We start from the raw sequence: 13,186 nt of genomic DNA, 5'->3' as shown, positions 1-13,186 counted from the left end.
TACCACCCGGAGGTTCTTGGTGCCTCGATGGCGGGCTCGCTGGGGCGGTGGTCGCGGCTGGGCCGGGACCACGTGCCTGTGACGTGATGGGCCCAAGATGGCATCGGGCCTGGAATGCGGGTCCTTGGTGGGCACCGGACCGGTAACGCTGGGGCGGCCCAAGGGTGCCGTGTCAGTGGTGGTGGGCCGCCGGGGGCGGATCTGGTGGTTTGTAGGTCGTGCAGAGGTGTGCCCAGGGCCGACCTGGGCTGGGTGGAGGGCCGATGTCGTCCGGGGCAAGCCATGCGGGAGGGGCAGGACCACGCCACGAGGCCGGGTCCAACACACGTCCCCTCCAGCTGAAGGCAGGGGAGAGTCACCCATCCTCTTGGGGATTCTCCTCGCCAAGGCGGAAGAATCTGGAGAGGCCGTCAGCGTTGACGTGGTCGTTGCCAGGGCGATGTTCCACGGTGAAGTTCATTCCTTGGAGGGAGATGGACCAACGCAGCAACTTCGGGTTCTCGCCTCGCATCTGCATCAACCACCGCAGGGGCCGGTGGTCGGTCTGTACTCGGAAGTGGGTGCCGAAGAGGTAGGGCCGTAGCTTCTTTAGGGCCCATACGACGGCGAAGGCTTCCCTCTCGATGGTGCTCCATCGTTGTTCTCTGGCCAGCAGGCGCCGGCTGATGAAGGCTACCGGACGGTCGACTCCGTCAGAGGTCATTTGGGAGAGGACGGCCCCAACGCCATGTTCCGAGGCGTCAGTTTGGACGATGAACTCTCGGCTGTAGTCGGGGGCCTGGAGCACCGGGGTGGTGCACATTGCAGTTTTGAGGGTCTCAAAGGCTACTTGGCACTCGGGGGTCCAGTGCACCTTCGGGGGTAGTCTCTTGGAGGTTAGTTCTGTGAGGGGCCCCACAATGCTCCCATAGTCTTTTATGAACCGCCGATAGTAGCCCGTGAGCCCCAGGAAGGCTCGGACGGCGGTCTGGGTGACGGGGGGTTCCCAGGCCTGGATGGCGTCGATCTTGGGTTGAAGGGGAGCCACTTGGCCACTCCCCACTTGGTGTCCCAGATAGGTCACGGACCCTTGACCGATCTGGCACTTGCTGGCTTTTATTGTTAGTCCGGCCCGTTGGAGGGCCGTCAGGACCTTCCAGAGGTGGGACAGGTGCTCATCCCACTGAAGGCTGTACACTGCAATGTCGCCGAGATAGGCGGCACTGAACTCTTCCAGCCCCGCCAGCACCCTATTCACGAGTCTCTGGAAGGTGGCCGGGGCGTTCTTCATGCCGAAGGGCATCACTTTGAACTGGTAGTGGTCATCCGGGGTCGAGAACGCGGACCGTTCCTGGGCTCCTGGCGTGAGGCCGATTTGCCAGTATCCGGCCGTGAGGTCGAAGGTGCTGAGGTACCTGGCGGCTCCCAGGCGATCGATCAGTTCATCCGCCCTGGGGATGGGATGGGCGTCGGTCCTGGTGACTGTATTCAGCCCCCAGTAGTCGACACAGAACCGCAGCTCCAGGGGCACTCCGGGGGCGGCGGCCTTAGGGACCAGGACGACGGGACTGGCCCATGGACTGTCTGAGGGTTCGACTACCCCTAGGGCTAGCATTTTGGAAACTTCGGATTGGATGCAGGCCCGCACTCGGTCGGGGACTCGGTAGGCTCGGTGCCGCACGGGCGGACTGTCCCCAGTGTCAACGTCGTGAACACACCACTGGGTGACCCCGGGGGTGAGGGAAAATAAGTTTGCAAATTGACCCAGCAGTTTCTGGCAGTCCTGGCGCTGCTTGGGGGTCAGCGTGGGAGAGAGGGAGACCCCCTCGACCGAACCATCTTTCTCGGAGGTGCTCAGGAGGTCTGGTAGAGGCTCGGAGTCGTCCTCTGCTCCGTCATCGGTAGCCAACAACAGGCTCAGTTCGGTGCGGACAAAGTGGGGCTTGAGCCGGTTGGCGTGTAGGACCCGGAGGGGGTTCCGGGGGGACTCCATGTCCACTAGGTAGGTGACGGGGCTCTTGCGCTCCACCACACGGAAGGGCCCTGTCCATTTGTCCTGGAGGGCGCCAGGGTCGACTGGGGACATGACCCAGACCTGTTGGCCCGGCTCGAATTCAATGGACGAGGCGTTTTCATCATACCAGCGTTTCATCTCCTCTTGACTGGCTTTTAGGTTGGTTTCGGCCAGTCCCCGGAACTTCCGAGTCTGGTTGCGGAGAGTCAAGAAGTATCGGAAAACATCGGGTGGAGCATCGGAGGAGGCCAGCTCCCAGCCTTCTTTGACCAGGCTGAGGGGGCCTCGCACAGGGTGTCCATATAATAGTTCAAAGGGGCTGAACCCCAAGGACTTCTGGGGTACCTCCCGGTAGGCGAACAGGAGGCACGGCAGCAGAAAGTCCCATTTGCGCCGGAGTGGTTCTTCTAGGCCCTTGATCATCCCTTTCAGGGTCCTATTAAACCGCTCTACTAGTCCATTCCCTTGAGGGTGATACGGGGTGGTGAACTTATATGCGACCCCGCACTGTTGCCATAGGGACCGCATATATTTTGATATAAAGTTTGTGCCCCGATCACTTACGACCTCTCGGGGGAAGCCGACTCTAGAGAAGATCCCCAGGAGCGCTCGCCCCACTACGGGGGCTGTGATAGTCCGGAGAGGGATAGCTTCTGGGTAGCGGGTGGCATGGTCCACCAGGACGAGGATGAAGCGGTGCCCCTGAGAGGTTGGAGGATCCAGGGGCCCCACGATGTCGATCCCTACTCGCTCGAAGGGAGTGGTCACCACGGGAAACGGTTGGAGTGGGGCTTTGATTTTCCCCCCACTCTTTCCACTGGCTTGGCAGGTCGGACAGGTTCGGCAGTGGTTGTACACATCGCAGCGCATCTTCGGCCAATAAAAGTGGGTCACCAGGCGGTTGTAGGTTTTGTCCTGCCCTAGGTGCCCAGCGAGGGGCACATCATGTGCCAGATTTAAGAGAAAGCCCCTGAAGGGGAGGGGGACGACTAGCACTCGGCCGGCCCCCAGCTCGGCGATTTTCTGTTCGCTGTATAGGAGGTCCTGGTCCCAATAGACCCAGTGGGACCCCGAGGGGGTTCCTGTGGCTTGGGTGGCGGCTTGTTGTCGGAGTCCCTCAAGGGAAGGACAGGTCCTTTGTTCTTGACGGAACTGCTCATGGGTGGGGCCCCCTTCTTGGCGCCACTGGGCTAGTTCGGGAAGGGGCCCGAGCTCGGAAAGTTCTTCATGGCTGGGGCCCCGCGGCCCCAGTTCGGGTTCGGTTGTGGCAGTGGCGGGTGGCGGAGGTGCCGGCCATTCCGGTTCTTCGGGCAGATTGTCTTCGGTGGGGACGGCGTCCCGGGTGGACATTGATCGGGTCGTTACGCAAACCCATTCAGGAAGGCCTAGCATCCCCAGATGCTCTCTTCGTTCGATTTGTGCCCAGGGGGAACTTTCCAGGTCGTTCCCTAGGAGGCAGTCTACTGGGGCATCGTCTCGGACGGTGACTTTCAGCATGCCGGACACTCCTCCCCACTCGAAAGGGATGCGGGCCATCTGGCACAGGCTCTCGGAATTGTCCGCTGACCGGACAGGGCACAGAACGTGTGGCAAGATTTGTTCTGGGGTCACCAGATGGCAGCGGACGGCGGTTATTCTGGCCCCTGTGTCACGGAGAGCCTCGGCCCGGCATCCGTTGATGGTGACCCACTGGCGGTACTTCTGGGTGTTGATCGGAATCTGGTCCCGAGGGATCATGTCTTTGTCGCCCAGGGAGGCGAGGCACATGGCCGCGGACTCCCATTCTTCTGGTTCCATAGGGACCTCTTCTTCTTCATCTCTTTCTTCGCTTGGAGCGGCTGCAGCGATTTGTCGACCGGGGGACCGGTGGTGCCGGGCCGTTGGTTCATGGGGCAGAGAGGGTCATTGGCATAGTGACCCAGCCGTTGGCATCTGTGGCACGTAACGTTGGGGCGTGGTCCCGGTCGGGCTGGAGGGGCCCCCCTCGGGCCGGAGGCTGGGGTAGCGAGGCGGGCGAAGACCCCGGCGGGAGGTCTCGGCCTCGGCTGATGCCCGACCCGCCGCCTCGCGTCCGGTGGTTCCCCGGGGACCCTCGTCCGTATTCTCCTGTGGGGTTCCGGTGGACACGGGTGCTCGCCCACCGATCTGCTTCGATCGCTAGTTTTCGTGGCTCGGTCAACTTGCTGTCGAGGAGGTATTGTCGTAGTTCAATGAAGCAGTTGTTGGAGAGGTGCTCCCATAATATCAGGTCGACCAACTGCTGGTAGGTAGTGACCTGACTGCCTTTGACCCACCCCTCGAAGGCTCTGCTAAAAAAGTTCACATATTCCACCCACGTTGTACCGGGGATTTTTTTACAGTCTCGGAACCTCTGCCGGTACATCTCGGGGGTGAGTCCGTAGCGTGTGAGTAGGGCCGTTTTCATGTGTTCATAGGAAGTCATTTCGGTGTCAGGGAGTTCCAGCAGGGCGTCCCTCCCTTCGTTGACGAACTTTCCCCACAGGCCGGCGCCCCAGTCCTTCAGGGGCACCCGATGGGCGGTCATGGCCACCTCGTAGGCTTTGAACCACTGCTGGATGTCGTCGTTCTTGTAGTATTCTTTGACTACATCTTTCGGTAGGTGAACCTTGGTGTCCACGGGAGGGGCCGAGGTCTTGGCCCCGGCTGTGCTATCTTCGCTTAGTTTGGCTTTGATTTCGAGTTCTTTCAGGCCTCGTTCGTGTTCATAGGCTAATCGTTTTTCTTCGAGGTCACGTTGTCTCGGTTTTTCTTCTAGATCCCCCTCCAGCCGTAGTTGCTCGAGGGCTATCTTTCTCTCCGCTAGCTGGAGTTCTCCGTCTAACCGGAGTCGTGCAAGCTCCAATTCGTGTAGCCGGTTGCGCTCTCGTTCTCGAGCGTCTTCATAGATGAGGTCCGCATTTAGGGTTGCGGTTCTTTCCCCCGTCGGGGGTGCGCTGGTTTCCGGTTGTCCATTCGGACTATTCTCCTCTTGGGGTGGCCCGTCTCGGGTTTCCACCCAGGCTTGTAGGGCCGATTTGAAGTCCTCTTTTGTACTCAGGCCAGTGGTAGCGATACCCATATCTTTACAGAATTGTTTTAGTTCTTTGTGGCTGTATTCTTCCATCTTTTTTTTCTGGAATTCGGCAGATGGATTTGTTCCTTGGGTCGTCATGGTCTCCGTGTGTTTTTTTGCTGTAGCGGGTAGATCCCTCTCTGTACGATTTTGCGTGGGCTCGGATCGCAGCGCCTGCCACCAATGTTAGAAAGGCGAACCCGGGGGTGGCAGAAGGTGTCTGACTGACCACCCCTAGGTCTACCCCTCCTTCAGAGAAGGGACCGAGCGAGGTCGAGGGGGCCTCCGACGTGGGGGCCCTCTTCTAGAATCGTACAGTAGAGTAACTACACCACTACAAAAGTACACAACACGTAGATAGAGGTTTCAAGCTTTATCTGGCGATAAGGATCGTTTCAATATATATACAGCCGATCCTGGGACCGGGAAAGTCTCGTGACAAGGGGTCGGGTAGCGGGACAGTCTTATAGATGGTCGGTGGTAAGGGGATCCTACGCACAGCTCTCAATCCTCGAGCCGGGGGGTTCCGGAAGGTTGGGCCGCGGCATCGCCAGCGGGCTCCAAGGTGGTTACAGCGAAGATGGACCGCGGCAGCGCCAGCAGGCTCCAAAGTGGTTACAGTGAAGATGGACCGCGGCAGCGCCAGCAGGCTCCAAGGTGGTTACAGCGCAGATGGACCGCGGCAGCGCCAGCAGGCTCCAAGGTGGTTACAGCAAAGATGGACCGCGGCAGCGCCAGCAGGCTCCAAGGTGGTTACAGCGAAGATGGACCGCGGCAGCGCCAGCAGGCTCCAAGGTGGTTACAGCGAAGATGGACCGCGGCAGCGCCAGCAGGCTCCAAGGTGGGTACAGCGAAGATGGACCGCGGCAGCGCCAGCAGGTTCCAGGTAGAGCAGCAAGGTGAGTTCGTCTCAGGGTCAGCCAACAGCGTCAGCAGGGCTTCTCGACTCCGTGATACAACTGCCGTCCTACTCCGGGGCCGGCCCATATATAGGTCTGGAGTCCTTTGATGTCCGGACCCTCTCGCCTGGAGGTCAGAGGGGCTGGGATGATGGTGTCCAGACACCCAGCAGGGGGGTGGAGCCAGCGCCCAGGGAGGCCGGAGGGCGATCGATACCAGGCGTCCGGGGATGGCTGGAGCGCCATCGACACTCCCCTCTCCTTGTCTCTGGTTGAGTGGCCAATCTACCACCCGGAGGTTCTTGGTGCCTCGATGGCGGGCTCGCTGGGGCGGTGGTCGCGGCTGGGCCGGGACCACGTGCCTGTGACGTGATGGGCCGAAGATGGCGTCGGGCCTGGAATGAGGGTCCTTGGTAGGCACCGGACCGGTAACGCTGGGGCGGCCCAAGGGTGCCGTGTCAGTGGTGGTGGGCCGCCGGGGGCGGATCTGGTGGTTTGTAGGTCGTGCAGAGGTGTGCCCAGGGCCGACCTGGGCTGGGTGGAGGGCCGATGTCGTCCGGGGCCCGCCATGCGGGAGGGGCAGGACCACGCCACGAGGCCGGGTCCAACAATGGGGTGCCACATTGAACAGCATTGGTCTATAATAGGAACATAGCAATCATATTTCAAAACATAGAAGCAACAAATGACACACAATTGCCTCTATTTTTTCATTGGTCCCTAAAAGGTGTAAAAAAAGTATTGGTTCCTACAGGAACTCGTGTGTGTATGTGCCATGTAACCAGTTTCTCACAAATCACTTTGCATACAAGTTACACATTTGTTTGGGTTCTATACATGTCACAAAGCTGATCTTTTGTGGTTTCAGTGTGGGTGACCATCAGCTTTCTCAGACAAGAGTATTGCTTATTTGATTGTGATAAGAGATCATTAAGCAGGAGCATATGAGTATGAAAAGGCATGTGCTTACATGCTCGACAACAACGGTGTAATTACTTAACGTTAATCTGGTGTTTTTGTAAGGAGATCGCTTTAACATATTTATTATACTTGAGATCAATAAACCCATTGTTTGCAGTATACACAATATTGCATCATGACACAAAGTAAATTGTAAGATTGTTGAGGAGAGCATTTTTATTTTCAGTCAGATTAATATGAAAGCTGACCTGTTTGTCTGCTGGGGACTGAGATTACAATTTTTGTGGGGCAAAGAATGTCTCCAATGTCATTAAAAAGCGGAGTCTGTATACACAGGATGCAGAGTATTTTGCATGTGCAAGTCCTGACAACCCCCGGTTTTGCTGTTCCGATGACCAAGGAGGTAATTTAATATGTATACTTATATACTTATAACACGTATTCACATTTATGGATTGCCTCTTGTTTAGCTCTTTTGTAAATCTAACATGCATTTCCAAAATTCATGATCTTGGGTAAAACTTCAAAACATATGCATGAAGTCTGAGTCACTGGCACCTCTTTTAGAACACCTGTCAATATTACATGGGTTACATTAACAGAGCTTGGCAGGCGATTTCTAGGACCACTCACTGAAACACTGGTTAGCTAGCTTGGATCCTGAAGGAGATGGCTATGTGTGTTTTTTAGAATACAAACTACCATTGATTGCTCCTTGCAGAACTTGTTAGCAGGCATTGACAAAGATAGTATGTCTGGCATTGGGTGTTGACATTTTGGCTTTGTTAATGCTTGTTTTATTTTGCCATGGTTAGCTAGCTTTGATCCTGAAGGAGATGGCTATGTGTGTTTTTTAGAATACAAACTACCATTGATTGCTCATTGCACAACTTGTTAACAGGCATTGACAAAGACAGTCGGTCTGGCGTTGAGTCTTGACATTTTGACTTTGTTAATGCTTGTTTTATTTTGCCATGGTTTTACTAAAAAGAATGTTGGCCAAACAGCCAAGCCCCTACCAATTTATAACAAAGAATTGGTTTAAAGCTAAACGTTTTTTGGCCACAAAAAGTACAGTCATAGTTGGTCTTGGTACTGAAGGGAAAAACTCTGTGTGCGTGTGTGCTCCTTGTGAAACATTCACATACTTTCACTCACGGTGAAGTTAGTCGGCGACTGAAGAGGTCTGACACATTACCCCATGCTATATGGTATCATGGATTAAAGAAAATGTTAAAAACAATGCTGCCTATCAGCCTCTATAAGCATAATATGAAAGGCAGACTTAGGGAATCATGGACTCCTTAGTGCGGCGCTGAAACTTTTCCACGTCAACAGAGCAAATGATTCAGAGTCCCTTGTAGCTGTGTTTTAAGGCAGAACTAATATAAACTGCCCATCCAATAAGATGTGCCTAAATGTAACTAAACCTTCACCCTTCCATTTGTAACTGGTGTTTCCAGTTGTCAAGCAGCACTTCCATCATATGTTTTCAAGTGAGCAGTGGTTGCTGATGCCATTCCTGTTTTGAGGCTGTCAACATTGACCCCCTAAATTTCTGAATTATCGAAACATTTCACTACGTCAGTGGTAGTAAACACTTTTACAACTCAAAGGCTCGCGGAATTCAATGTAGTTTTGAAGCTGATTTACTGGAAAACCCTTCCAAATCAATGGTTAAATTTGACATCACGTCCAGGGTCTTCTGCATATTGTCTTTAATGGATCTTTTGTCTATTAGGCATCCTGCGGATTTGGGAAGCTGCTACTGGTCGATGCGTATATACACAGACTGTACAGCATACTCAAGAGACGGAGGATGAGGCGGACATCCACAGCTTGGTCTTCTGCACTTTGGTGCCCACCCAGCAGATGATCGCAACGGTGAACGTGGAGCACAACATCATTCTGTATGACCTACAGAACCTCCAGCCCAGAAAGCAGGTGAGTGATATGTACGTAGAGGTTGGCGGAAGCAGCAGATCTGTGTCTTTTCTTTTTTTTTTCAATTTGTAGTTTAATAGAAACACATGAATTGAAGTGTCAGTGTTTTTGGTCTCTGTCTGTTATACAGTGAGTTGTAGCTGGAATAGAATGTCTTTGGTTATCACTTGCATTCAGACTGATGTGGATAACACTATTTCTGATCCCCTTTACAGCCTTCATCTTCCACACTCTGTTTACTTCTTGTCTTTAGTTTGCAGGTTACAATGATGAGGTTCTGGATGTGAAGTTCCTAGGTCCTTCAGACTCCCATATTGTGGTGGCTACTAACAGTTCTCAGCTCAAAGTGTTTGAGCTCTCCACGTCTAACTGCCAGATCTTGTACGGACATACAGGTAAGACCAGATGACAACTCTAAATCTGCAGGTGAGCTGATGGTAGTGGTAGCTGGACACAAATGAGCTCCAGGTTAACTTGGTAACATGGTGTTGAAGATCCTTGATGAACACCTTGTACACAAAAGAATCAGAAGGACATATGTGAGGAAGGCACATACATGGGAGCAAAAAAGACCAGGTCAACACATGATGCTTCTGTTATTTAAGTATAAATGGGAATTCGGGAAAAGGTTGCAGGTCACTTATGATCTACTTCCTTGATAATATGGCGTTAGACGTCTTTGTTGAGCCCCTTGTACACGGATGCAAAGACCGAAGGTCATATCTTTGAATTAGGAACAAAGTTTACAGGTAAAGTATGAGCACCAGGTTTACACAATAACAAGTTACCAAGGCCCCAACTGAATGCATGTACTTAGCGCTAGAACATAAGGAAGTGTGTGATCTCAGAGGGTGTATGGGAACAAAGAGGCAAAGGTCACTTTAGTATGCTTCATGTTTGCATAAAGGACCAGGAGCAAAGTTCTCAGTTTGCTTGTGAATTGTGAACATTCTAGGACTAACTGGGCCAAGGTTGTGAGCTCATGAGGGCTCTGGCTATAAAAGGGTTCAAGAAGACATAGACATAGACATAGACATAGTACGGATTAGTCCACAAGGAGGTAAAGGCCGTGAGAGTGCTCTGGCATTACATTAAATAAGAGGGCAAAGATCACAGGCAGCCTGTGAACTCCCTGGTATATAAGTTGACACAGTGAAATGCAAGACACTCTGGGATTAACTGAAATAAATGTACAAGTTAAAGGTTGCAATTAACTTCGAATGACTGCAAGTAGCAAATGTTTTGGGGTTTATTTATGCCTTGGACTTTCAGGTTGGCAAGATGACGGTAAATTCTGGGAGTTAGGGAGGTTCACATGTTTTTTAGTGTGTTGATTGAAGCACTGCAGGTCTATCTCTGTCTGTGTTAAGAGAACCTGCATATACGTGGAAACTTATTTGCATTGTTTTATCTTTATTTTTGGCCACACTGGGGCAGTGTTTCTCTTTCAATTTTTTACAATTCTGTTCTAATTCAAAGAGTATTTCAGAGAACCCCTTCCTTTTGGCCCTTTTTATCAATTTGAGCTGGCCTTGACCAACATGCTACCCCTAGACGCTGCCTAGCTATCCAAATTCCAGTTTAAACCTGTCCTTATTTCTCTAGAGTAGTGCTGAAGACGTGACCCTGAGCAGGGCGAGAAATCAGTTCTTTATGAAGAAATGGAAATCACAGTATGACAAAAAAAGAGGATTAGGGACCATGCAGGCTTCTAGCTTATTGTGTAAGCAGACTCTGAATATAGAAGTACTGTCACATCTTTTTTTTCAGGTCCATGGCCATTCGGCAGTTACTGAGCAGTTCTGTAGTGAGTACCTGTCATTTGCAACCGGTGTCCTAGCACCTGGGTCCCTTTCTGTCCCAAGTATACCTATTTATCTGTTGACCCATAGGATAGTGTGAATGAACAATCAAGGTTTACTTTAGGATGTGGTCAGAGGTGGTTAAATTGATAAAGAACGCAAGAAAATCTATAGTTTTGGCACTTGGTAGAGTTGAGATATGATGTCTAGAGTATTTATATTACTTAACTGATAAAAGGCAATAATTGAAATATCATTGTCGTTAATGGCCAAAGTTGACCTGTCGAGGGCTCTATTGCTAGTGCTAAGAGAAGGGGGTAATGGGCAACTGTGCCCTGTCCCCCTACTTAGAAATGTATAGTGGAGCTAGTGCCATCAACCAGTATACTACCCCTAGGTGCCATGTGGTTGGAAAAAACCCAGTTCTTAAACCCGTCACCAAAGCCCATTCTGTGGAGCTGGCTAACTTATTAGTCCCAAGCATATGGTACCAAAGGTACATAGAGCATGTAAGACAGAGTGTCCCTCTAGGGCTGCAGCACTGGTTGTGCCACCCTGTGTGGGACAAAGTACAACATGGCTCCTAGCCAGCCACTGCAGCCTGGAAGAGCAGTTTTAAACTGCTAGTTCAACGTTCCCATTCAGACCAATGGCAAAGCCCCCACTTCCCTTAGCGAAATATGTAAGTCTCCCCTAAGGAAGGCCGAATGAGCCCTGAGGCAGGGAGCTGTATATTATTAAGTAGGACGTATGCTTTTTAATATGTAGTGACAGCAACACTTCCAAATTGTTGTTTTTGTTGTGTAAAAATAGGTAGCCTCATTGGCTAACAGGCTCACCGGCTAAACCATCAGCCCTGCTAACTTCTGGGACTACTAAAATGGATACTTCAAGGTATCAAATTAATTGTGGCATTAAGCTCGACTTGGTGCCCACGTCGAATTTAATGTCACTTTTAAGGAAAGGCAACTTTTAAGTTGCCACTCTGTTTCCCAGTTTGTCCAGGGGCCTTGCACAGCTGATAACCACCAGAAAAACTTCTGCCATCCTGAGGAGCAGTGTGAATGACTCCAAAGCTCAAGAACAATAGAAGCCTGCTACGGGGAGAGGCGTTACCGCCCTTTACAGGAAGCCACTCAGGGTGTTGGCCCAAAAGGTGAGCTTCAAAGGCAAAGCTGCCTTTTGTATGCAAATGTTGGTCACGGTTCTGAAGGGTAGCCCCTTTGTTCAGGTTGAACAGGCTAGCGGCGGGGCAGAGAAGGGAAACCAGTACCCAAACTGGTCTTTCTGTGGACATGTAGCCCACAGGCAGCCACACCTTTAGGATGGGCTACCAAGATCCTAACATCCAAGGAAGAGTTCTGACGCCTTGGAAGTGGGCAAAATAGTGCAATCTGGCATTGCTAGATGCCACACATAGCCGGTCGTTGTCACTTGGCAATAGGGATCCTGGTAGCTCATTGACTATTGACCGCATGATCCCTGAGGGCTCTTTCTAGGCACAAATATGGAACCCCTTGCACACTGAACATCAGTTCACGCCGGAACTGGAGAAAGGACCAAAAGACTGCCCTGCTGATCCCTGGACCTGGCAAGAGACCTGCACCGTCTGCTGAACTGCGCCTGCCACACTTTGGGATAGCCAAGAGAGGACTGTACCTGTTGCTCCTGGCTCATGGAAAAGTCGCTCCCGAGCCCCAGATCAAAGAAGTCACACCAAGGGTCAATCGGCTCACCCCCTGCTACCCACCCAAAAAGCACCAAGGTCATCAAAACTGACAAAGCCCACTCTAGCAAGTCAGTAGCCACTTTTTACGAATCGCCGTTGACAGTTGGTGAGTGCCCCAAGAGACCTATCCTCAACGACCAAAAGTTGCCCCCAAGTCTGCTCGACCCAGGTGTGTCGTCCAAGTTCAGATTGGTCTCCAAAGAGGGACACCAGCCTTTACCAATGGAAATCTATAGTCCTCCTGTGCCGCAACTGCCCTTCTACTAGCTCAAAAGAGGCCTTTGAGGGACAAAGACCCCTATGGCCAAAGTCACCCCACCTAACCCATGGACCAAGGAATAACCTCAAGGACACCACTGTTGACTGCACAGCACCCAGAGCATCTTTCAGTATCCTCCGCATCCTCCACCCCCAGCATCATGACCAATCCACTGATGTTTATGGTGGTCTTTATATAAAGTATGGAACTGGACTTGAGACTCGTTTACAGTTACCAATGCCTGTTTGTGCTTAGGACCAAAAAGCTGAGATTTAAGTTGTGCTTTAATTATACAAAAGATATTTAAAAGGAGTTCAGTGTGGAGGAGGTCTTGAATGTATTTAAGAAGAAGAAAAATTAAATGTGAGATCATGGCTCAATAAAGTGTGAATAGTGGGACTACAGACCTGATGGTTGGACCCAATTCTCAGGACTTTGTTATTGCACATGCACACACAGCTCTGAAGCCAAGGCATCTTCCAGGACCCGCTCCTCATCCTTTGATTTGTAAATTTCTAAACCGTAGTGATAGAACACAGCTTTGTGTATGGCCAAGGAAAAAGTCA

The 13,186-nt window shown here is 51.9% G+C and overlaps 1 protein-coding gene across 2 annotated transcripts in view; it reads left to right on the top strand.

Annotated features, from left to right (window-relative positions):
• Positions 1-13,186, top strand: part of TBL3 (transducin beta like 3) — a 197,719-nt gene that overhangs the window by 114,403 nt on the left and 70,130 nt on the right. For both annotated transcript variants that reach the window (XM_078664866.1, XM_078664865.1), the window contains 2 exons: positions 8,628-8,830; positions 9,084-9,225. In XM_078664866.1, coding sequence (XP_078520992.1) covers positions 8,628-8,830; positions 9,084-9,225 — 345 coding nt within the window. The remainder of the gene's footprint in view (positions 1-8,627; positions 8,831-9,083; positions 9,226-13,186) is intronic.

The sequence above is a fragment of the Lissotriton helveticus genome, chromosome 10 (assembly GCF_964261635.1).
Source record: "Lissotriton helveticus chromosome 10, aLisHel1.1, whole genome shotgun sequence".
NCBI lineage: Eukaryota > Metazoa > Chordata > Amphibia > Caudata > Salamandridae > Lissotriton > Lissotriton helveticus.
Note: the sequence above shows the minus strand (reverse complement) of the source record. Positions and strands in the feature narration are given on the sequence as shown.